Raw genomic sequence first — 23,855 nt, 5'->3', positions numbered from 1 at the left:
AAATATCCAAAAAATAAAAAAAATCCTTAAAATCCAAAAATCCCCAAAAAATCGTTAAAATCGAAAAGATTCTTAAAATCCTTTGAACTCAAAAAGTTCAAAAAATACTTAAAATCTAAAAAATACAAAAAATCCTGAAATTCCAAAAAATTAAAAAAACTTCTTAAAATCCAAAATATCGAAAAAATCAAAAAAATCCTTAAAATCCAAAAATCGAAAAAATCGAAAAAAATCCTTGAAATCGAAAAAATTCTTTAAATCCAAGAAATCAAAAAAATGCAAAAAATTTAGAAAATACAAAAAATCCTGAAATTCCAAAAAATTAAAAAACTTCTTAAAATCCAAAATATCCAAAAAATCAAACAAATCCTTAAAATCCAAAACTCCAAAAAATGGAAAAAAATTCTTGAAATCCAAAAAATCCTTAAAATCCAAAACCCCAAAAAATTCTTATAATCCAAAAAATCCGAAAAATCAAAAAGGACCAAAAAAATCCAAAAAATCCTTAAAATCCAAAAAAACCGTAAAACGCAAAAAAAAGAAAAATCCAAAATATCCTTAAAATCCAAAAAATCAAAAAATCGTTAAAATCGAAAAAAAACAAAAAATCCTTAAAATCTAAAAAATCCAAAAAATCGAAAAAATCCTTCAAATCGAAAAAATCCTTTCCATCCTTTAAATCCAAAAAATCCAAAAAATGCAAAAATCTAGAAATTACAAAAACTCCTAAAATTCCAAAAAATTAAAAAACTCCCTAAAATCCAAAAATCCAAAAAATCCTAATAGTCCAAAAAATCCGAAAAATCAAAAAGATCCAAAAAAATCCAAAAAGTTCGTAAAATCCAAAAAATTCGAAAAACCCAAAAAATCTCTTAATCCAAAAAAATCCTTTAAATTCAAAAAATTCAAAAAATCCTTATAATCAGAAAAATGCGAAAAATCAAAACGAACCAAAAAAATCCAAAAAATTCTTAAAATCCAAAAATCCGTAAAATCCAAAAAATCCTTTAATCTCAAAAAGTCCTCAATATTCAAAAAATGCTTATAATTCAAAAAATCCAAAAATTCTAGAAAATCCAAAAAATTCAAAAAAAACTTAAAATAAAAAAAAAATTGAAAAATCCTTAAAATCCAAAAAATTTAAAAAATCCAACAAACGCAAAAAAGCCAGAAAATTCAAAAAATAAAAAAAATTAGAAAACTCTAAGATTAAAAAAAAATCCAAAAGATCGAAAATATCCTTAAAATCCAAAAATCCGTAAAATCCAAAAAATCCTTTATTCCCAAAAAATCCTTAATTTTCAAAAAATGCTTAAAATTTAAAAAATCCAAAATATCTAGAAAATCCAAAAAATCCAAAAAACCTTAAAATCCAAAAAATCTGAAAAATCCTTAAAACCCAAAAAATTAAAAAAATCCAGAAAATTAAAAAAATTGAAAAAATTAAAAAACTCCTTAAAATTAAAAAAAAATCCAAAATTCCTTAAAATCGAAAAAATCCCATAAATCCAAACAATCCAAACAATCCTGATAATCCAAAAAATCCGAAAAATCCAAAAGATCTAAAAAAAATCCAAAAAATCCTTAAAATCCAAAAAATCCGTAAAATCCAAAAAAACCGAAAAATCAAAAAAAAACGAAAAATCCAAAAAATCCTTTAATCCCAAAAATCTTTAGAATTCAAAAAATCCTTAAAATCCAAAAAATCGAAAAATCCTTAAATCGAAAAAATTCCTTAAAATTCCAAACAATCCAAACGATCCAAAAAATCAAAAAAAGAACAAAAAGTCCAAGAATCCCATGAAATTCTGTATTCCAAAAAAAAAAAACATTCAGGGAATAAAAAAAAAACAACCAAAGAAATCCAAAAATATAAAAAATCCAAGAAACCCAAAAAACTAATTAAACTCATAAAATCGAATAATTCCAAAGCTTCAAAAATCACAAAAAAGGAAAAAAAATTTAAATTATTCAAAAATTGAATACGCGTATCCAAAAAAGAAAACAAAAAGAGAAAAATTCAAATAAATCCAATCAATCGGAAAAATCCAAAAATCCAAGCAATTCAAAGAAATCAAGAATACTCACGAAACCGAATAATCCAAAACATAAAAAAAACAAAAAATTGCAATATATTGAAGAAATTCAAAAAATCCAAAACATTTGAAAAATACGAAAAATTCAAATAATTTCAAAAGATGCAGAAGATCAGAAGCATCAAATAATCTAAAAGATCCAAAAAAAAAACAACAAAAATTCCAAAATATCCAAACAATCTGAAAAATTCCCAAAAAATTCAAGAATCTCGTGCAATCCATTATTAAAAAAAAAATAAAGCGTTCAAGAAACTAAAAAAAAAAAACAAACAATCCAAGAAACACAAGGAACTAATTAAATTCAGAAAATTAAATAATTCCAAACATCCAAAAATTAGAAAAAACAATCCAAAAAGTTGAATACTTCCAAGAAACAAAACAAAAAAAGAAAACTTCAAATAAATCCGAACAATGCGAAAAATCCAAGAAATCCAAACAATTAAAAAAATTCAAGAAAACCCAGGAAATCCTATAATCCAGAAAATTACAAAAAAAATCTGTGGAATGCTAAACGTTTGAAATATGAAAAGTCTAAAAAATCCGGAAAAGGATAAAAAAATGTGAGATATAAAAAATAAAAAAAAACAAAAAATCCAAAAATATCCGAACAATCCAAGAAATCCAAAAATTCTAAAAAATACAAGAAACCCAAAAAACTAATAAAACTCGAAATATTCAATAATTCCCAAGATCTAAAAATCAGAAAAATTCAGAAAACAAAAACTACAAAAAACCTCGAAATTAAAAAATTCGAACCAATCAAAAAATCCAAAAAATCGTATTTAAAATGTATAAAATACTGTGGAACGACATTTATGGCTTATCAGTACAAAATTTTTTTTATGGTTAATTTCTTCTTTAAATCCAAGAAATTAACTTATTAGTTACTTTAGAGTAAATGCAATCAATAAAAAAATGTGTAAAAATAACATAAAATTTTGTATATATCACGGGTATTAAATATTCGAATAAATAAATATTATGATCAATAATGTTAATATTTCGCGTGGATTAGTGTCACTAAGTGCACGTTCCTCGATATTTCATTAATTCTAGTACTAGTTCTAGTAAAATACTAAGAAAAAATCAAAGATTAGAGGTGTATAGTTTTTCAAATAGCATATACTAAAAAACGATACACAGTGTAATAAGTCTGAAAATTTTATATAAAGAGTAATAATCAACAGAAAACAAGAAAAAAAATAGAAATCTGTAGAACAGTTCGGCGTTTACCGATATTTTCAGTACCTCACCACCAGGGGCCAGCATTACCGGACCTTTAGTCCGGACTTTCATCAACCACTAAAATTATCTGTCGACAACTCTACAACGTTTATCCATCTGTGTTTGTCTAATTTCTTTTCAGCATGAACGAAATTAAGCCTAATTTTAATCGGATTAGCGTGCGTCATGGACCGAGAACGCTCTGTCCAATAAATAACTTGAGACTTCGCATTTAGGTCGAACCAGCACATTTTCCGGGAAGGAATACATCAAACAGAAAAAACCACCCCGAATTCGAAATTAAATAAAAAGTGCCAGTTCTCCTTTAAGCCGCAAATCTATTTAGGTTGAAGAGCACCTTAATCACCCGAAATCTTGATTTGACCAAAATAAAATTCCCCACATTGGCACGCTCTGCCAGCACGCAAAGCCTTGCTAAAATTAAGTTGATTACCAAAGAACCAAGCCAGACCAAGACAATATAGCGAAACAATTTGCATACGACTGTATTTCCATATAAATCCAGATTGACGCATTGAATTTAACTGAATAATACTCCCTGTAACGCTTCGATAAACTTGTATGAACGATTTAACAGTCTATTCAAACGGTGACAGACACTCGATATTAATCATTCGGATGCCACATTTTAGCAGATAATTAAAGTATTTGCGGTGGGTACACAAACTACGCAAAATTGAGTGTTCGATAACTCGTTAAACAGAATCGGGGTTCATTTGGTTATTTTAGTAGTTTGTGACGCAAAAACGAGTGCGATTTTGATTAGTGATAGTCTTGTTAGGAAAACTCCTCCGAGGAATCACTGAAGTTGAAGTTGAAGCGAACTGTGGAAACTACATGTAACTCATGAATTGGGGTTTGTGATAATTTGTGCCTCTTCATGTGTAATGTAATATTAACTAAAAGGACAGCTTTATGTAGCTGAAAAATATGTAATAAAAAGTACACTAACGAAGAAGTCAACATCAAACAACGTAAACACATCTTCTATACACAATTAAGGTTTCTTAAACGTGAATGTAAACATGTTTGTATGAAAATATCACAAACACGTTGCAGCGAAAACAAGACACAATAACTACTTAATTAATTATTTTTTGCAGTACCACTTCAGATTCATTTGTTGCAGCACAACTCGAATTAATGGATACATATTTCTACCAACTTTTTTCATGAATAACGAGCTCCTGCCCACGTCCGTCCAACTCTACTCCCATCAGTTCTAAAAATAATTCATTTAACAAAATCAGCACAAAATTAATCCCAGCCCGAATTAACACCCCGTTTTTCCTCATCCGTTTCCACAAAGGACAATCAATCACCCCCTTCCCCACCACAAGGAATCTCGATCTAATTTCGAAAATAACTGACGAAGCAACAATTTCTGCTTTTCGCAACGGTGACTCGTTTTCGCGAATTTTCTGCCAAGTTTTTTTTCATTATGGTACTAAACCACAGTTTTTAACAAAATAAATAAAGAGTATGATAGAATCTGCAAGACCTCACTATTGTCTATTTTACTTCCCGAGAGAATTTTACAATAGAAATTAATTTCTCGGTTTTTCAGCTTCCGATTTGTACATTTTTCGATTCTCTAATTTTTCGATTTTTTAATTTTTCAATTTTCCGATTTTTAATTTCTCGGTTTTTTAGATTTCCGATTTCTCGATTTTTAAAATTTTCGATTTTTAAAATTCTTCATTTTTTAAGTTTTCGATTTCCCGATCTTTCAATTTTTCAACTTTCTTGTTTTTTAATTTTTCGATGTTTCAATTTTTTTCTTTAATTTTCGACTTTTCGATTTGTAAAATACCGATTTTTTAAATTAAACTTTCCAAAATTTCCATTTTTAATTTTTCAACTTTTTACTATATGGATTTCTCTAGTTTTCAGTTTTTTGACTGCTCGAATTTTCGTTTATCCGACTTCTCTATCTTTTGATTTCTGAATTTCTAGATGTTTCGGTTTTTGGTTTTTCTAGGTTTTTCAATGTTTCGACTTTTAGTTTTTCGAGTTTCAAATTTTTGAGACTTCAGTTTTGGCAGTTCCTCAATTTGTCAGTTTTTCGATTCCTGAATTTTTCGACATTTCAGTTTCAGAATTTTTCAATATGTATTTGATTTTTCAATTTTTCGTTACTTCAATTTTGGGATTTTTCAATTTTTCGATTCTTCATTTTCCGGATTTTTAAAAAAAATTCCACATTTCGGTTTTTATTTTTCAATTTCTCAATTTCCCGATATATATTTTCGTTTTACGATTTTTCAATTTTTCGTTTTTTTCCATTTTAGTGTTTCTGAATTTTTGATTTCCCTATCTTCCATTTTTCGACTTTTTGAATTATTAATCTTTCAATTTTTCGATTCTTTAATTTTTCTTAGATTTTTCAGTTTTTCGATTTTTCGGATTGTCGATTTATCAATTTTTCGATATTTGAGTTTTGGCATTTTTCGACTCTTAAATTAAAGAAAAAATGCCTTTTCGATTTGTTGACGTTTCGAAATCTCGATTTTCCAATTTTTCCATTCTTCAATTTTTTTGACATTTTAGATTTGGATTTTTTAATTTTAATTTTTTTTTATTTTTCGATTTTTCAGTTTTCCAATTTTTAAATTTTAGATTTTTCAATTTTTTGATGTTTTGATTCCACGATATTTCGTTTTCGACATCTCGGTCTTAGATTTTTTGCTTTTTAATTTATCGGCTTTTAAATTTTTCCATTCTTTAATTTTCCGTTTTTTCAATTTTTCGCATTTTCGTTTTTTTTTCTTAAATTTAAATCTTCGGATTTTTCTATTTTAAATTTTTCAATTTTACCTTATTTCAATTTTTTAATATTTCGATTTTTCCACTTCTCGATTTTTCGATTTTTCAACTATTCGATTTTTGAGTTTCGTGATCTTTTGATGTTTCGATTTATCGATGTTTCAATTTTTCAATATTTCGGTTTTCCTATTTCTAGGTTTTTCGATTTTTAGACTTTTCAGTTTTTCGATTTATCGGTTTTTGCATTTTTCGATGTTTCGACTTTCCAATTTTCCCAATTTCTCGATTTTTTAGTTTTTCAATCTCTTCATTTTTCGATTTCTCAGTTTTTAGATTTTTTGATGTTTCTTTGATTTGTAGTGTACTTGAGTTTTTCGATTCCTCTACATTTCGGTTTTTCGATTTTAAAAATTTTTCATTTTTTCGATTTCTGAATTTTTCAAGTGTTCGATGTCTTAATTTTATATTTCAATTTTGGAAATTTTTCAATTTCTGGATTTACGATATACGATTTCGATTTTGTAAATTTTAAATTTTTTGACTTTTCGATTTTTCAGCTGTTCAGTTTTTCGAAAATTTAAATTTTTCATTTTTTTTATGTTTCCAGTTCCCGATCTTTTGTGTTTCGACTTTTTTAGATTTTTTGGTTTTTTAAGTTTTCGATTTTTAGATTTTTCGATTGTTTAATTTCCGGTTTTTTCAATTTTTCAATTTTTGGTTTTTCTTTTCAATTTTAATTTTTCCGATTTTTCTACATGTTTTAAATCTTTCTATTTTATGCTATTTATATTTCCCAATTTTTCGGTTTTTCGACTTCTCGACTATTCGATTTTTCGATTTCGCGATCTTGATGTTTCGATTTCTCGATGTTTCTACTTTCCAGATTTTTGATTTCACAATTTTTCGAAATTTCAGTTCAGTGTTTCGATCTTCCACTTATTCCATTTTTCAATTTTTCGATTTTATGTTTCGATTTGGCGATTTTTTGATTTTTAGTCCTCCAGTTTTTCGATTCCTAGAGATTACGGTTTTTCGATTTTCAAAATTCTTCGATTTTTCGATTTCTCATTTTTTCAAGTGTTCGATTTCTTAATTTTATATTTCAATTTTGGAAATTTTTCAATTTCGGGATTTTTCGATTTTTTTTTAAATTTTTGATTGTTTGATTTTTCAGTTTTCCAATTTTTCGAAATTTTGAACTTTAGACTTTTCAATTTTCGATTTTTCAGCTTCTCGACTATTCGATTTTTCGATATTTCGGTTTTCCAATTTCTAGGTTTCTAGATTTTTCCAATTTCCGGCTTTTCGATTTATGGCTTTTCGAATTTTTCGATGTTTCGATCTTCCAATTTTTCGATTTCCCAATTTTTCGAAATTTCGAGTTTTCGGAGTTTTCAGTTTCTCGATTTTTCAGTTTTTCAATCTTCTCCATTCTTCGATTTTTCGATTTCTTAAATTATCACACATTCCAATTTTTTGATGTTTAGATTTAGCAATTTTTTTATTTTTATTGCTTCACTTTTTCGGTTCCTCGACATTTCAATTTCTCGATTTTTAAATATTTTTCGATTTTTCGATTTCTCCATTTTTCAAGATTTCAATTTTTGGATTTTTCGATTTTTCAATATTTTAATTTACCCATTTTTAAAATTTTTTGTTTTTTCAGTTTTTGATTTTTTCGAAATTTTAACTTTTAGATTTTTTATTTTTTTGATGTTTCGATTCCCCGATCTTTCGTTTTTCAACTTCTCGGATTTAGATTTTTTGGTTTTTCAATTCTTCGGTTTTTAAATTTTCGATAGTTTAATTTTTCGTGTTTTTAATTTTTGAATGTTTCTTTTTTTTATTTTAATTCTTCCGATTTTTCTATTTAACATTTTTCGACTTCTCGATTTTTCGATTCCTCTACATTTCGGTTTTTCGATTTTAAAATTTTTTCATTTTCTCGATTTCTGAATTTTTCAAGTGTTCGATGTCTTAATTTTATATTTCAATTTTGGAAATTTTTTAATTTCTAGACTTTTCGATTTTTCGATATGCGATTTCGATTTTTTAAATTTTAAATTTTTTGATTTCTCTATTTTTCAGCTGTTCAATTCTTCGAAAATTAAAATTTTTCGATTTTTTTTATGTTTCGAGTTCCCGATCTTTTGTTTTTCGACTTCTCGGTTTTACATTTTTTTGGTTTTTTAAGTTTTCGATTTTTCGATTGTTCAATTTCCGGTTTTTTCAATTTTTCAGTTTTTCGTTTTTCTTTTCAATTTTAATTTTTGCAATTTTTCTACATATTTTAAATCTTTCGATTTTATGCTATTTAGATTTCTCAACTTTTCGGTTTTTCGACTTCTCGATGTTTCGACTTTCCAGATTTTTGATTTCACAATTTTTCGAAATTTCAGTTCAGTTTTTCGATATTTCCATTCTTCCATTTTTCGATTTTTTGATGTTTCGATTTGGCGATTTTTAGATTTTTGGTACTCCAGTTTTTCGATTCCTAGAGATTACGGTTTTTCGACTTTCAAAATTCTTCGATTTTTCGATTTCTCAATTTTTCAAGTGTTCGAATTCTGAATTTCATGTTGAAATTTTGGAAATTTTTCAATTTCTGGACTTTTCGATTTTTGGATATATTAATTTCTCGATTTCTTAAATTTTAAATTTTTTGATTTCCCGTTTTTTCAATTTTTCAATTTGTCGTTTTTTTAAATTTTAATTTGTCTAATTTTTCTACATATTTTAAATTTTTCGATTTTATGTTATTTAGATTTCTCAATTTTTCGGTTTTTCGACTTCTGGATCACTTTTTGAATTTTTCGATCTATCCACTTTCCAATTTTTCGATTTCACAATTTTTCGAAATTTCAGTTCAGTTTTTCGATTCCTGGACATCTCAGTTTTTTGATTTTCAAAATTTTTTGATTTTTTGATTTTTCAATTTTTTAAGTCTTTGAATTCTTAATTTTACAGCACCTCAATTTTGGGAAATTTAAAAATTTTTCGATTTTTGGATTTCTCGATTTTTCAAGATTTCGATTTCTTAATTTTACAACATTTCAATTTCTGGATTTTCCGATATTTTAATTTTTCAATTTTTTAAATTTTACATTTTTTCATTTTTTTTTTTAATAACGTGAAAGAGTTTCTAGAGCTCTTAGTATTTTTTTAAGGACGTTTAAAAATCCCAGACGCTCTTTGTGGTTTTTAAAGAATGTGAAACTCAAGGGTTCCTACTGTACTTTTTGAAGGATGTGAAAGAATATTCGATTTTTTTTAAGAATCTGGGAAGATCTCTAATGTTTTTGTATACGAATTTGAAATAATCTCCAGAGCTTCTAGTGTTTTTTTTTAATGTGAAAGAATTTCGAGGACTCTTAGTGGTTTTTTAAAATTATGAAAAATTCTCGTGGGTTCCTAATCTTTTTTTAAGAATCTGAAAGAATCTCGAGGACTCCTAGTGCTTTTTAAGAATGTGAAAGAATCTTAGAATCTTTTAACATTTTTATAAGAATGGGTAAGCATCTCGAGAGCTCCTAGAGTTTATTCAAAAGTGTGAAAATATCTTGAGAGGTCCTAATGTGTTTTCTTAAAAAATTTGAAAGAATTCGAGGGCTCCTAGTGTTTTTTTAAAGAATGTGAAAGAATTCGAGGGCTCTTAGTGTTTTTTAAAAGAATCTGGGAAGATCCCTAATGTTTTTGTTTACGAATTTGAAAGAATCTCCAGAGCTTCTAGTGTTTTTTTTTTAATGTCAAAGAATTTCGAGGGCTCTTGGTGGTTTTTCAAAAATATGAAAAATTCTCGTGGGTTCCTAATCTTTTTTTTAGGAATCTGAAAGAATCTCGAGGACTCCTAGTGATTTTTAAGAATGTGAAAGAATCTCAGAGTCTTTTAATATTTTTATAAGAATGGGTAAGCATCTCGAGAGCTACTAGAGTTTATTTAAAAATGTGAAAATATTTTGAGACGTCCCAACGTGCTTTCTTAAAGAATTTGAAAGAATTCGAGGGCTCCTAATGTTTTTTTAAAGAATGTGAAAGAATTCGAGGGCTCTTAGTGTTTTTTTAAAGAATTTCGAAGATCCCTAATGTTTTTGTTTAAGAATTTTAAAGAATCTCGAGGGCTCCTGGTGTATTTTTTTTAAGAATCTGAAAGAATCTCGAGGACTGCTAGAGTTGTTTTTAAAGAATGTGAAAGAATTCGAGGGCTCCAGGTGTTTTTTTAAAAATATGAAAAATTCTCTCGCGCTCCTAGTGTTTTTTTTTAAGAATGTGGAAGAATCTCGAAGCCCCTAATGTTTTTTAAATATGAATGAATTTCGCAGGGTCCTAGTTTTTTTTTTAATGTAAAAATATCTCGAGGGCTCCTAGTGCTTTTTAAGAATGTGAAAGAATTTCAGATTCTTTTAATATTTTTATAATTACGTGTAAGAATCTCGAGGGCTCTTAGAGTTTTTTTTAAAAATGTGAAAATATCTCGAGAAGTCCTAATGTGTTTTCTTAAAGAACGTCAAAGAATTCGAGGACTTCTAGAGTTTTTTTTAAAGAATGTGAAAAAATTCGAGGGCTCCTTGTGTTTTTTTAAGAATGTGAAAAAATCTCGAGAGCTTCCAGTGTTTTTTAAGAATGTGAAAGAATCTCGGATAATTCTAATATTTTTTAAGAATGTGTAAAAATGTCGAGGTGTTTTTTTAAGAATGTGAAAGAATCTCGGGGGCTTATAATGCTTTTTTAAAGAAATGAAATAATTTCGCGGGCTCCGAGTAGTTTTTTAAGAATGCAAAAAAATCTTGGAAGCTCCTAGTCGTTTGTAAAAATGTGAAACAAATTCAAGAGTTTTCTATTGCCTTTTTTTAAAGGATGTGAATGAATTTCGGGGGCTCCTAGTGTCTTGTTTCCAAGAATGTGAAAGAATCTTAGGAGTCCATTTTTATCTTTTTTTAAAGGATGTGAAAGGATCTCTGAGGCCACTGGTATTTGGTATTTGATACTAAGATTTTTGAAAGAATCTTATGTATGTGTCCTTAATTTGGTTATTAGTATTCTGACATCAAGTGTCTTGTTATCACCCCTTTGACATTAAATTAAAAAAATACTGGTGCCGAAAATTACTTGTGACTCTATTTAAGAATGAATGAATGAATTATGACATTTGATTGTTTCCATGTAGAAAAATACACCTCAGACTTAACAAGAATATTAAAAATTACAGTTAAAGAAAGCATCAGAATAATGTTCAATTTTCTTAATACAAAATATACTTCATGTCCATTAAAAAAATTATTATTACAGGTTGTTGTGGCTTTAGTGGACTGGAAAAAACCACTGAATTTCGTCCCAACGGCCCCTCCCGCGCCCGTCTTACCCCCATTTCTAAAATAATTGATAACCGGGCCTCTTAAGTCCACAATTCGCCGACCTTCGCCCGCCATAAATAAAAAAGCACCTCGGTCAGCCGGCTCGATCAATCAATAAAATAATTCCAACCCCCACAGCACACCCGAAACGCAAAATTAATTTCAAATAAACAACACTCCTCCCGGCGTCTTTAATTGTATTTTTCTTCGCGATTAGTTACGCGTGTGTGCCGAATCTGCGCGAAAGCTCTTACTTTCGGAGCGCTTTCGCAGCAGTCGAAAATTTTCAGCGGATCGGCGCGCAGCTTTCCGATCAGGTTCCGTGAAACGTACGAAAATCGCTTTCCCACGTCGACCCGGAGCTCGCTGGAATTGGGTGAGTAACGTCCGAGGGCTCGTGAAATATTCAGGCCGATGTTTACATTCCATTAGGGCCGAAATGCAGGTGAAGGTTCCGGGCGCCGGAGCCGAACCCGATTAGATTGCGCTTTTGTGATTCCGCCGGAGTCGCCACACGTGTGAATTATTCCGCTGGAGATTTAAAATCGAATTTATAATAGCGCGCGAATTTTGTTTAATCTCCCAGCGAAAGCTCTAATGAAAGCTCCTTTGTTTACACTTTTTTCGCTTGTATCGACAAAGTGGGAATGAAAGACGCGAGGAAATAAAAGAAAGCGTTCTCTGGGTTAGCGCGGGGCTTCGTTTCAATCATTTTTGCATCAAGCTCGATTTTCGTAGCGCGGTTTCTCCTGTTTTATTGGAATGGGATTAATATTGAGGGTTATTAGGAACCGATTCACATTTTTGCGGAAAATTTCTAACTTTTCTAATTAAAAAGCGGCTCCGAGGCGGGATTTTTTGTAATCTTGTCTCCGCGTGAAATAAATTCGTCTGAAAGGAAAGTAATCTTTCTAAATGTAAATTTCAGGTTTAGAGATACTTTTTAATGTCGTTTCTAGACGCACGGTAGATAAGGTCGTAAAGTTTATGAATAGGGTTACGGGGTAGTAAAACTTGTACAAATTTGTTTGAGATTAGCAATCTTTCGTTTTTGTGTGTTTTAAATGTAGCGAAAAGTCGGCGGGTTTTCGTTTAATTAACTCCGAAAGAAAATAAAAACGCGAATTGGAAAAATCCGTTTTAAATCTTTCGCTAGTAGTATGAATGAAAATTGCAGATTTTACATAAATATGTACATAAATTTACAGCGGATAGTTGAATATGGTCGAAATTATAAATAATTTATAGAAGTAGCACGACCGAGACTAAGTGCCTACATCGAGCAACATTAACATGGATTCCGTCCGTCTGTCTGTTAGTTGTTCTGTTTATGGTGATTTTTAGTGTTTCAAAACGTAGCGAGCTTTCGTCTGATTAAATTTAAAAGAAAATGAAATGCACAAACACGGACTGAGAAAATCAATTTTGGTGGATGCGCCGGGAAAATTTAAATCGTTTCACCCGATTTTCACTAGTCACGTGAAAGAAAGTTAAGATTTTACGTAAATATGCAAATGAATGTACACAGGAGAGCGTAATTTGGTTGAAATAATAAATAATTTATCAAAATAGCACTACCGGGCTTAAGTGCCTATATCGAGTACATTAGCATGTATATAAGCAGGAATAAACCCTCCTGGGTCCCATAGTCGTCCTTTTTGTAATTTTTATACGTGTAAGCAGAGGACACTTTTAAATTTCAGTCGGTATTACGTTTTCGTCTGTCTGTTAGTTGTCGTGTTTACGGGTAACTTCTAACGTTTTAAATGTAGCGAAAAGTTGGTGAGTTTTCGTGCGATTAAATTCAAAAGAAAATAAAGTGTATGAATTTGGAAAATCAATTTTGGTGGATGCGCCGGGAAAATTTAAATGTTTCAAATTGGCACTGGATTTTCGAGCGGAACTAGTCGAATGAATGAAGATGAAGATTTTACATAAATACATATGTGCATAAATGTACAGAGAAGAGTGTAAAATGGCTGATATAAATAATTTATCGGATAGCACTATGGGCGTATATCGAGGAAAATTAACATGTATATAGACAAAAATAAGGTATCCTGGATTTTTTTTGTAATTTTTTAAGTCCTTTCATTTAAATAAAACACAGGAATTTTCGCCTATTTGTTTTTTAATAATAAATTAATTTAAAAAAAAATTCAAAAATCTCGGAAACCCTCTGTTTTATTAAAAAAAAAAATGAAGGATTGTCAGCAACCTCTCTTGTTTTATTTTTAAAAGAATTTGCAAGAATTCCAGTATTCCTGTTTTTTCATTTTTGAAGAATTCAAAAGAATATCAGGAAACTCTGTTTTATTTTCAAGGGAGTCTGAAAGAATCTCTTTTATCTTTAAAACAATCCATTCGAAGGAATCTTGGGACTCCTTTTATTTTATTAGAAAGGAAAACTTTTCGTTTGAGTTTGAAAGATTCTCAGGGAAAATTTCTGTTTTAATTTAAAAAAAATTCGAAAGAGTACCGGGATTCTGGTGTTTAATTTTTGAAAGACTGAAAGAATCTCGGGGATACCTTATTTTTTATTTTGGAAATAATTCAAAATAATTTCAGGAAATTCTGTTTTTTAAAAAGTTTGAAAGAGTTTAGTTGTCCCCTCTGTTTTACTTCTGAAAGAATTCGAAAGAATTTCTGGAAACCCCGTTCTTTTAAGAGTTTGAAAAGTTTTATTTTTGAATAATTTGAAAGAACCTCAGAGACTCCTAATTTATTTTTGAAAGAATATTCAGGACTCCTGTTGTTTTGTTTTTGAAGGAATTTGAAAGAATTCCAAAGAATCTTGTTGATTCCTGTTGTTTTATATTCTAAAGGGTTTGAAAGAATCTCATGAACACTGTCCGTTTTAATTTTAAAGGAACTTATTGTTTAATTTTTGAAAAACTTTGAAAGAATTTCATGAAACCCGTTTTTTTAAGAGTTTGAAAGAGTTTAATTGTTCCTTCTGTTTTATCTTTGAAAGAGTTGGAAAGAGTCTCTAGGACGCCTTTTGTTTAACTTTAAAAAAAAATTGAAATAGTTCGAAAGAATCTTGGCATCCCTGTTGTTTTATGTTTAAAAGAGTTTGAAAGAATCTAAGGAACACTGTCTGTTTTAACTTTAAAAGAATTCGGAAGAGTAGAGGGCAACCTGCTGTATAATTTTTGAAAGAATGAAAGAAATTCTGGAAATCGGTTTTTTAAAGAGTTTGAAAGAGTTTGGTTGTCCCTTCTGTTTTATTTTGAAAAAGTTTGCAAGAATGTTGTTTAATTTTTTAAAGGGTTTGAAAGAATTTCTGCAAACACCCTTTTTAAAAGTTTGAAAGAGTTTGGTTGTCCCTTCTGTTTTATTTTTGAAAGAATCTTACGGACCTCATCTGTTTTATTTTTGAAAAAATGTCCGAGAAGAAAAAGGAATCATCTCAGGCATTCCTGGTGTTTGAAAGTGTTTCAAAGAATCTCAGAAAAAAATTCTGTTTTAAATTTAAAAGAATTCAAAAGAGAATCGGGGATTCTGTTGTTTAATTTTTGAAAAACTGTGAAAGAATTTAGCGGACCACTTCTCTTTTATTATTGATAGAATTCGAAAGAATTTTAGGAAATCCGGTTTTTTTAAGAGTTTGATTGTCCTCTCTGTTTTATTTTTGAAAGAGTTTGAAAGAATCTCACGGACTTTCTGCTTTATTTTTAGAAAAATATCTGGGACTCTTGTTATTTTATTTTTGAAAGAATTCGAAAGAATCTCAAGGATCCCCGTTGTTTGAAAGAGTTTGAAAAAAATCTCAGGAAAAAAATTTGTTTTAATTTTAAAAGAATTCGAAAGAGTAGAAGGGATTCCGCTGTTTAATTTTTGAAACAATTTGAAAGAATCTCGGGGACTCGTTATTTTTTATTTTTCAAAGAATTCTGAAGAATTTCAGGAACTGCTGTTTTTTGAAAGAGTTTGAAAGATTTTAGTTGTCCCCTCTGTTTCATTTTTAAAAAAATTTGAAAAAAACTCAACGACCTCTTCTGTCTTATTTCTGAAAGAATTGACAAGAATTTCTGGAAATCCCGTTGTTTTAAGAGTTTGAAAAAGAGATATTTTTTAAGAATTTGAAAGAATCTCAGGGACTCTGTCTGTTTTATTTTTGAAAGAATGTTGGGGACTTCTGTTGTTCTATTTTTGAAGGAATTTGAAAGAATTCCAAAGAATCTTGTTGATCCCTATTGTTCTATGTTCTAAAGAGTTTGAAAGAATCCCAGGAATACTGTCCGTTTTAATTTTAAAGGAACTTATTGTTTAGTTTTTGGAAGAATTCGAAAGAATCTCAAGAATCCCCATTGTTTGAAAGAGCTTGAAAAAGTCTCAGGAAATAATTATTTTGTATTTTAACTTTAAAAGAATTGGAAAGAGTAGTGGTGATCCCACTGTTTAATTTTTTTGGAAGGACTTTGAAAGAATCTAGAGGACTCCTTATCTTTTATTTTTGAAAGAATTCTGAAAAATTTCAGGAGATGCTGTTTTTTAAAGAGAAAAATTTGGTTGTCCCCTCTGTTTTATTTTTAAAAAATTTTGAAAAAAACTCAACGACCTCTTCTGTCTTATTTCTGAAAGAAATGACAAGAATTTCTGGAAATCCCGTTGTTTTAAGAGTTTGAGAAAGAGATATTTTTTAAGAATTTGAAAGAATCTCAGCGACTCTTTCTGTTTTATTTTTGAAAGAATGTTGGGAACTTCTGTTGTTCTATTTTTGAAGGAATTTGAAAGAATTCCAAAGAATCTTGGTGGTCCCTATTGTTCTATGTTCTAAAGAGTTTGAAAGAATCCCAGGAATACTGTCCGTTTTAATTTGAAAGAAACTTGTTGTTTAGTTTTTGGAAGAATTCGAAAGAATATCAAGAATTTCCATTGTTTGAAAGAGCTTGAAAAAGTCTCAGGAAAAAATTATTCTGTTTTAACTTTAAAAGAATTCGAAAGAGTAGTGGGAATCCCGCTATTTAATTTTTTTGGAAGAATTTTGAAACAATCTAGAGGACTCCTTATCTTTTATTTTTGAAAGAATTCTGAAAAATTTCAGGAAATGCTGTCTTTTTAAGAGAAAAATTTGGTTGTCCCCTCTGTTTTATTTTTAAAAAATTTTGAAAAAACTCAACGCCCTCTTCTGTCTTATTTCTGAAAGAATTGACAAGAATTTCTGGAAATCCCGTTGTTTTAATAGTTTGAAAAAGAGATATTTTTTAAGAATTTGAAAGAATCTCAGGGACTCTGTCTGTTTTATTTTTTAAAGAATGTTGGGGACTTCTGTTGTTCTATTTTTGAAGGAATTTGAAGGAATTCCAAAGAATCTTGTTGATCCCTATTGTTCTATGTTCTAAAGAGTTTGAAAGAATACCAGGAATACTGTCCGTTTTAATTTTAAAGGAACTTGTTGTTTAGTTTTTGGAAGAATTCGGAAGAATCTCAAGAATCCCCATTGTTTGAAAGAGCTTGAAAAAGTCTCAGGAAATAATTATTTTGTGTTTTAACTTTAAAAGAATTGGAAAGAGTAGTGGTGATCCCACTGTTTAATTTTTTTGGAAGGACTTTGAAAGAATCTAGAGGACTCCTTATCTTTAATTTTTGAAAGAATTCTGAAAAATTTTAGGAAATGCTGTTTTTTAAAGAGAAAAATTTGGTTGTCCCCTCTGTTTTATTTTTAAAAAATTTTGAAAAAAACTCAGGACCTCCTGTGTCTTATTTCTGAAAGAATTGAAAAAGATTTCTGGAAACCCAGTTGTTTTAAGAGTTTGAAAATGTTTTATTTTTGAAGAATTTGAAAGAATCTCTGGGAATCCTCTTGTCTCATTTTTAAAAGAACGTCGGAGACTTCTGTTGTTTCATTTTTAAAAGAATTTCACAGAATTCGAAAGAATTTTGGGATACCTGTTGTTTTATGTATGAAAGAGTTTGAAAGAATTTAAGAAAACTGTTTTTTTTTGAAGAGTTTGAAACAATTTGGTTGTCCCTTGTGTTTTATTTTTGAAAGAATCTCGGAACTCTTGTTGTTTTAATTTTTAAAGTATCGTAAGAATTTTGGAGTCCCTTCTGCTCTAGTTTTAAAAGAATTTTAAGGAATCTCGGAGATTACTGTTATTTTTTCTAAGTGTTTGAAAGGATCTCAGCAATATTTCCTTTTATTTTTAAGAGAATTCGAAAAAATCTCGGGGATTCCTGTTGTTTTATCATTGAATCAAAAGAATCTTGGAGATCCTGGTTGTCTTATTTTTGAAATAATTAAAAGAATTTCTGGAAACACTACTTTCTTTAGGAGTTTGAAAGAGTCCTGGTACCCCTTCAGTTTTATTTTTAAACGAATTTGAAAAAATCTCAGGATCCCTTCTGATTCCTTTTTGAAAGAATATCGGGGACTCTTTTAGTTTAAATTTTGAAAAAATTTCAGAAACAATGTTTCTGTTAAAATTTGAAAAGAATTCGATAGACTAGCGGGAATCCTGCTGTTTAATTTTCGAAAGACTTTGAAAGAATCTCGGGGACTCCATATCTTTTACTTTCGAGAGAATTTTAAAGAAGCCTTTTTTAAGAGTTTGAAAGAATTTGGTTGTTCTTTATTTGAAAGAATTTCAGAGACCTTTTCTGTTCCATTTCTGAAGGAATCTCGGGGACTCTTGTTTTATTTTTGAAAGAATTCGTAAGAATCTTGGGGTCCTTTCTGTTTTATTTTTTAAAGAATTTGATGGAATATCGGAAGTTTTTTGTGTTTTATTCTAAGTGTTTGACAGGATCTCAGCAATCTTTTGTTTTATTTTTAATTATTATTATCTTGAAAGAGTTTGAAAGAAACTCTTCGAGGACTTTTATTGTTTTATCTTTAAAAGGAATCAAAAGGATCTCGGGGATCCTTGAAAAGAACTTTAAACAATTTGGGGATCGCTATTGTTTTGTTTTTGAAAAAGTTTGAAAGAATCTCGGGTCACCTATTTAATTTTTTAAAGAGTTTAAAAGAGTCTCAGTGTCCCTCCTGTTTTATTTTTGAAAGAACTCGAAATAACTTCGGGAAGTCCTGTTTTTTTTAAAGCGTGAAAGAGTCCCAATGTCCCTTCCGTTCTAGTTTTAAAAGAGTTTGAAAGAACCTCAGGGCCCCTGTTGTCTTATTTTTTAAAGGATCCTTGTAGTCCTTGAAAAAGTTGAAAGAAACTTGAAGTCCCTGACGTTTCATGTTTGCAAGAGTTTGAAAAATCTCAGAAACACTGTTTTATTTTGAAAAGAATTCGAACGAATCTAGAGGAGACTGTTGTTTAGTTTTTGATAAAGTTTGAAAGAATCTCTAGAACGTCTGTTTTGTTTTTGAAAGAATTTGAAAGAATTTCGTGAATGAAAGAGTTTGAAAAAGTCTCAGTGTCCCTTCTGTTTTATTTTTAATAGAGTTTGAAAGAATCTCGGGGATCCTTATTTGTTTTTAAGAATCTAATAGAATCTCAGTGTCCAGTCCATTTTATTTTTAAAAGAGTTTCAAAGAATCTCGGGCAATCCTAATGTTTTATTTCTGAGAATCTTGAAGGAATCTCGGGAAATCCTACTTTGAAAAGAAACCGAAAGAACATAGAGGATCGATTTTATTTGTTTTTCAAGAAATTTGAAAGAATCTCTGGGATAACGTGTTTTATTGTTGAAAGAATACGATAGAATTTCGGGAAAACCTATTTTTTTAAGAGTTTAATAGAGTATCAATGTCGTGTTGTTTCATTATTGAAAGAATTCGAAACAATCTCGATTTTGAAAAAGTTGAAAGAATTTCGAGGACTCCGGCGTTTTATTTCCAAAAAAGTTTGAGAAAACCCCGGGGATCATTTTGTTTTTTCCATTTTTCAGCACTGCACCTGCTGTTGAATAAAAATCGATGAAAAACAACACAAAATACTTAATCTAATGGAAAAATCTATAAAGTGGAATGAAACGCAACTAAAATATGCACTTTCTGGATTCCGATTAAGCCCCTGTTCGTCCCTGCCCTGCTCTATTTTTAGCCCGACATGGAAATGATAGGTGGAGGACGACATCAAGAGAATAAAACCGAGAATAAAGGGAATTGAGCACAATTCTCTTGTCACATCGGTAATTGCAACCTTTATTAAGCATTGTTGTTTAAGTTACGAGGAATCCTCGTAACCCGGTTCGATTAAGGCAAATTTCTATTTTATGATGTCTGCAGCTTATATAAATTCTATTTCAGAGCGAATAACCGAAGCCCGCAATTTCATTGTGGCGAAAAGTCAACGTGACCTTTTTGCAACGTGCAGACGTTAGTGGAGCTATTTCGAAACGAATTTTGCGGGCATTTTTCTATGAGGGTAAAAATAGCGTCGGCGGGGTAAATTTAGAATTTTTTTCTGGGGCGACTTTGTGGTTTGAAGTATTGATTGTAGTGGCGGTTTTTTGTTTTCCTTGTGACGTATTAACAAACAGATTCGGGTTTGTAATTAATTTGGTTTAATTGATTGGGATTTAATTATAGTTTGTGCGGTCGGAAATTGCAATGCAGATGAATTTAATTGCCATTTTGGTCAATTAAATTACTGTTTACAAAGTTTCGGTATTCGGACTAATTTTATTTGCAATTTTTTGTCACATTTTTATAATTAATTGTCTTTAGTCAATGATCAGCGAGCAATTTTTCGAAAAAATCGGCATGAAATGTGAATTTTTGAAAATTTCTAAAATTTCGATATTTCGACGGTCGATTACGAAAGAACGGTTGCAGCTATCAAAGAACCAAGCCCGGAAGTGAGTTCTAGAGCTTTTCGAAACTGTCAAAAATTGGCCGAAATTTGAAGAAGGGGGGACCATTGGAAAAATTTCACTTTTAAAAAAAGTCGTCAAAAAATTGCGAAAAAATTCAGGGACGTAGATCTCGACAAGCTTATTCCAAAAATATGGTGTGTTGATGGTCTCGGAGCGACATTTTCGAAAGAATCGGTAGGAAATGCGAATTTTTGAAGATTTCTAAAAATCGCGATATTCCAAAGGTAAATTCCAGAAAAACGGTTGCAGTTATCAAAGAAACGAGGCCGGAAGTGAGTTCTAGAGTTCGAAATCTACAAGAAAATGTATTTAGATGAGTTTCGAAAATGTCAAAAATTGGCCGAAATTTGAAGAAGGGGAGACCATTGGAAAAATTTCATTTTAAAAAAAGTCGTCAAAAAATTGCGAAAAAATTCAGGGACGTAGATTTCGACAAGCTGATTCCAAAATTATAGTGTCTTGATGGTCTCGGAGCTACATTTTCGAAAGAATCGGTAGGAAATGCGAATTTTTGAAGATTTCTAATAATCGCGATATTTCAACGGTCGATTCCGGAAAAACGGTTGCAGTTATCAAAGAAACGAGGCCGGAAGTGAGTTCTAGAGTTCGAAATCTACAAGAAAATGTATTTAGATGAGTTTCGAAAATGTCAAAAATTGGCCGAAATTTGAGGAAGGGGGGACCATTGGAAAAATTTCATTTTAAAAAAAGTCGTCAAAAAATTGCGAAAAAATTCAGGGACGTAGATCTCGGCAAGCTGATTCCAAAAATATAGTGTGTTGATGGTCTTGGAGCGACATTTTCGAAAGAATCGGTAGGAAATGCGAATTTTTGAAGATTTCTAACAATCGCGATATTCCAACGGTCGATTCCAGAAAAACGGTTGCAGTTATCAAAGAAACGAGGCCGGAAGTGAGTTCTAGAGTTCGAAATCTACAAGAAAATGTATTTAGATGAGTTTCGAAAATGTCAAAAATTGGCCGAAATTTGAAGAAGGGGAGACCATTGGAAAAATTTCATTTAAAAAAAAGTCGTCAAAAAATTACGAAAAAATTCAGCGACGTAGATTTCGACAAGCTGATTCCAAAATTATAGTGTCTTGATGGTCTCGGAGCGACATTTTCGAAAGAATCGGTAGGAAATGCGAATTTTTGAAGATTTCTAATAATCTCGATATTTCAACGGTCGATTCCGGAAAAAGGGTTGCAGTTATCAAAGAAACGAGACCGGAAGCGAATTCTAAATTTCAAAATCTACAAGAAAATGTATTTAGTTGAGTTTCGAAAATGTCAAAAATTGGCCGAAATTTGAAGAAGGGGGACCCTTGGAAAAATTTCACTTTTAAAAAAAGTCGTCAAAAAATTGCGAAAAAATTCAGGGACGTAGATCTCGACAAGCTGATCCCAAAAATATAGTGTGTTGATGGTCTCGGAGCGACATTTTCGAAAGAATCGGTAAGAAATGCAAATTTTTGAAGATTTCTAAAAATCGCGATATTTCAACGATCGATTCCAGAAAAACGGTTGCAGTTATCAAAGAAACGAGGCCGGAAGTGAGTTCTAGAGTTCGAAATCTACAAGAAAATGTATTTAGATGAGTTTCGAAAATGTCAAAAATTGGCCGAAATTTGAAGAAGGGGAGACCATTGGAAAAATTTCATTTTAAAAAAAGTCGTCAAAAAATTGCGAAAAAATTCAGGGACGTAGATCTCGACAAGCTGATTCCAAAAATATAGTGTGTTGATGGTCTCGGAGCGACATTTTCGAAAGAATCGGTAGGAAATGCGAATTTTTGAAGATTTCTAAAAATCGCGATATTCCAACGGTCGATTCCGGAAAAACGGTTGCAGTTATCAAAGAAATGAGACCGGAAGTGAATTCCAGAGTTCAAAATCTACAAGAAAATGTATTTAGTTGAGTTTCGAAAATGTCAAAAAGTGGCCGAAATTTGAAGAAGGGGGGACCCTTGGAAAAATTTCATTTTAAAAAAAGTCGTCAAAAAATTGCGAAAAAATTCAGGGACGTAGATCTCGACAAGCTGATTCCAAAAATATAGTGTGTTGATGGTCTGGGAGCGACATTTTCGAAAAAATCGGTAGGAAATGCGAATTTTTGAAGATTTCTAAAAATCGCGATATTCCAACGGTCGATTCCGGAAAAACGGTTGCAGTTATCAAAGAAACGAGGCCGGAAGTGAGTTCTAGAGTTCGAAATCTACAAGAAAATGTATTTAGTTGACTTTCGAAAATGTCAAAAATTGGCCGAAATTTGAAAAAGGGGGGACCCTTGGAAAAATTTCACTTTTAAAAAAAGTGGTCAAAAAATTGGGAAAAATTCAGGGACGTAGATCTTGACAAGCTGATTCCAAAAATATGGTGTGTTGATGGTCTCGGAGCCACATTTTCGAAAGAATCGGTACGAAATGCGAATTTTTGAAGATTTCTAAAAATCGCGATATTTCAACGGTCGATTCCGGAAAAACGGTTGCATTTATCAAAAAACGAGGCCGGAAGTGAATTCTAGAGTTCAAAATCTACAAGAAAATGTATTTAGATGAGTTTCGAAAACGTCAAAAATTGGCCGAAATTTGAAGAAGGGGAATCAGTGGAAAAATTTCAGTTTAAAAAAGTCGTTAAAAAATTGCGAAAAAATTCAGGGACGTAGACCTCGACAAGCTGATTCCAAAAATATAGTGTGTTGATGGTCTCGGAGCAACATTTTCGAAAGAATCGATAGGAAATGCGAATTTTTGAAATTTTCGAAAATCGCGATATTTCAACGGTCAATTCCGGAAAAACGGTTGCAGTTATCAAAGAAACGAGGCCAGAAGTGAGTTCTAGAGTTCGAAATCTACAAGAAAATGTATTTAGTTGACTTTCGAAAATGTCAAAAATTGGCCGAAATTTGAAAAAGGGGGGACCCTTGGAAAAATTTCACTTTTAAAAAAAGTGGTCAAAAAATTGGGAAAAATTCAGGGACGTAGATCTTGACAAGCTGATTCCAAAAATATGGTGTGTTGATGGTCTCGGAGCCACATTTTCGAAAGAATCGGTACAAAATGCGAATTTTTGAAGATTTCTAAAAATCGCGATATTTCAACGGTCGATTCCGGAAAAACGGTTGCAGTTATCAAAGAAACGAGGCCGGAAGTGAATTCTAGAGTTCAAAATCTACAAGAAAATGTATTTAGTTGAGTTTCGAAAATGTCAAAAATTGGCCGAAATTTGAAGAAGGGGGGACCATTGGAAAAATTTCACTTTTAAAAAAAGTCGTCAAAAAATTGAGAAAAAATTCAGGGACGTAGATCTCGTCATGCTGATTTCAAAAATATGTATACCATGTAAGTGGTCACGGAACAACATGTTCGCAAAAATCGGCATGAAATGGACAAATAAATATACGAATAAATTTTTCGTTTTAATATTTAATGAATTTTCTGCGTCACGGTGAAACTGGACATTTTTAATATAAAAGTGTAGTTATTCCAAAAGCTGAAACTCTGTATATACGTCTAAATAAATTAAATTAATAGACCTGGAGATTAAGTCTTTTTTATATCAAGTTTTTATGTGCTTTAAACGTTTTAATGTTTGAGCAATTCAGCATTTTATTTTCCTAAACAACAC

The 23,855-nt window shown here is 30.5% G+C and overlaps 2 protein-coding genes across 2 annotated transcripts in view; one reads left to right on the top strand and one right to left on the bottom strand.

Annotated features, from left to right (window-relative positions):
• Positions 1 to 23,855, bottom strand: part of LOC135128161 (uncharacterized) — a 38,359-nt gene that overhangs the window by 7,818 nt on the left and 6,686 nt on the right. The window contains exon 4 of the mRNA XM_064055055.1: positions 11,713 to 11,824. Within this exon, the coding sequence (XP_063911125.1) occupies positions 11,713 to 11,824 (112 nt within the window). The remainder of the gene's footprint in view (positions 1 to 11,712; positions 11,825 to 23,855) is intronic.
• Positions 11,709 to 23,855, top strand: part of LOC135127695 (glutathione S-transferase-like) — an 84,391-nt gene continuing 72,244 nt past the window's right edge. The window contains exon 1 of the mRNA XM_064054252.1: positions 11,709 to 11,834. The gene's annotated coding sequence lies outside the window, so the exon portion shown is untranslated. The remainder of the gene's footprint in view (positions 11,835 to 23,855) is intronic.

The sequence above is a fragment of the Zophobas morio genome, unplaced genomic scaffold (genome assembly GCF_036711695.1).
Source record: "Zophobas morio isolate AGI-343-1 ecotype UQ-CSIRO unplaced genomic scaffold, CSIRO_AGI_Zmor_V1 ptg000012l, whole genome shotgun sequence".
Taxonomy (NCBI): Eukaryota; Metazoa; Arthropoda; class Insecta; order Coleoptera; family Tenebrionidae; genus Zophobas; species Zophobas morio.
The sequence above is the reverse complement of the archived record's forward strand: the minus strand, read 5'-3'. Positions and strand labels throughout refer to the sequence as shown.